General features: G+C 46.9%; 1 protein-coding gene across 1 annotated transcript; it reads right to left on the reverse strand.

Annotated features, from left to right (window-relative positions):
- Positions 1-435: 435 nt before the first annotated feature.
- Positions 436-1131, reverse strand: LOC106011024 (kinesin-like protein KIF21B; the record flags this gene model as incomplete). The annotated part of the gene is given in 2 exon segments (XM_013079163.1): positions 436-550; positions 1046-1131. Coding segments are annotated over 2 exon segments (201 nt in total), but the record flags the coding sequence as incomplete, so codon positions are not given.

Here is a 1131-nt window from a genome sequence, read left to right on the forward strand (position 1 = left end):
AAAAAAAAATAAAAAAGAGGTAGAAGAGATAAAGGTGATAAATGCCTGATAGAAAGGAAGGAGCAAAACACACCAGAGCGCAGTGAAAAGAAAACAGACGTCAAATTTTTTTTTAAAGCATAATTTTATATATATATATTTTGACACAATAACATTCCGTAAGTGCTTGGGGAAAGTCCAAGAGAGACAGACGGACACACTTGCAACAAATCAACAGAAACAATGACAGACAGACAGACAGACAGACATACAGACACACAGAAGGACAGACATACATACAGACAGACAGACAGACTGACAGACACACAGACAGACAGACAGACAGACAGACAGAAGGACAGACATACATACAGACAGACAGACAGACTGACAGACACACAGACAGACAGACAGACAGACAGACAGACAGACAGACAGACAGACAGACAGACACACCTTGATGTAGTGGTCCTTTGACCCAGAGATGACCAGTGTATGTTCCCCATCTGTGTCCAGGGCTAGCGCCATCACCGGTGCCTGGTGACCGCTTAGTCGTCCTGCCTGGCTAAATCTGGGGAAGGGAGGGAGGGAACATGTCACACACACACAGACAGCCTAAAAATGTTTGTTTTAGTAAGAGTATACGGCACTTGCAACACAAGGTCATATAAGTGCCGAAGATTAGAGGTGTTATAAGAGAGTAACAAAAATAAAAAAAGGAGGGGAGATAAGGACGATAGATGTTTGATAGGAAAGAAGAAGCAAACCACACCAGAGCACCCGCCAACCACCCACCTATCGAACAAATACTACTACATACTCTAAGGTATCGAATAAATGGGGGTGGGTGGGGTTGGACAAGTGGTCGATCCAAAATTAATAAATGGAGGGGGGCGGGAACGCACGCACACACACACCCTCACCCCACACCCATACACACACACACACACTCTCACACAAACATATCCACTCCCCCCTTGACACACACACCCTCACATCCACACCCCCCACACACACCCAAACACATACACACCCCTCACACACACACATCCCCCCTCACACCCACCTCCTCAAGTCCCAGATCTGCACCACATTCCCGGCGGCACAGAACAGCGTGTTCCCATCAGGCGCCAAAGCCACGTCGTTGATCTG

This window comes from Aplysia californica, unplaced genomic scaffold (genome assembly GCF_000002075.1).
Source record: "Aplysia californica isolate F4 #8 unplaced genomic scaffold, AplCal3.0 scaffold00042, whole genome shotgun sequence".
In the NCBI taxonomy this organism is placed as follows: Eukaryota; Metazoa; Mollusca; class Gastropoda; order Aplysiida; family Aplysiidae; genus Aplysia; species Aplysia californica.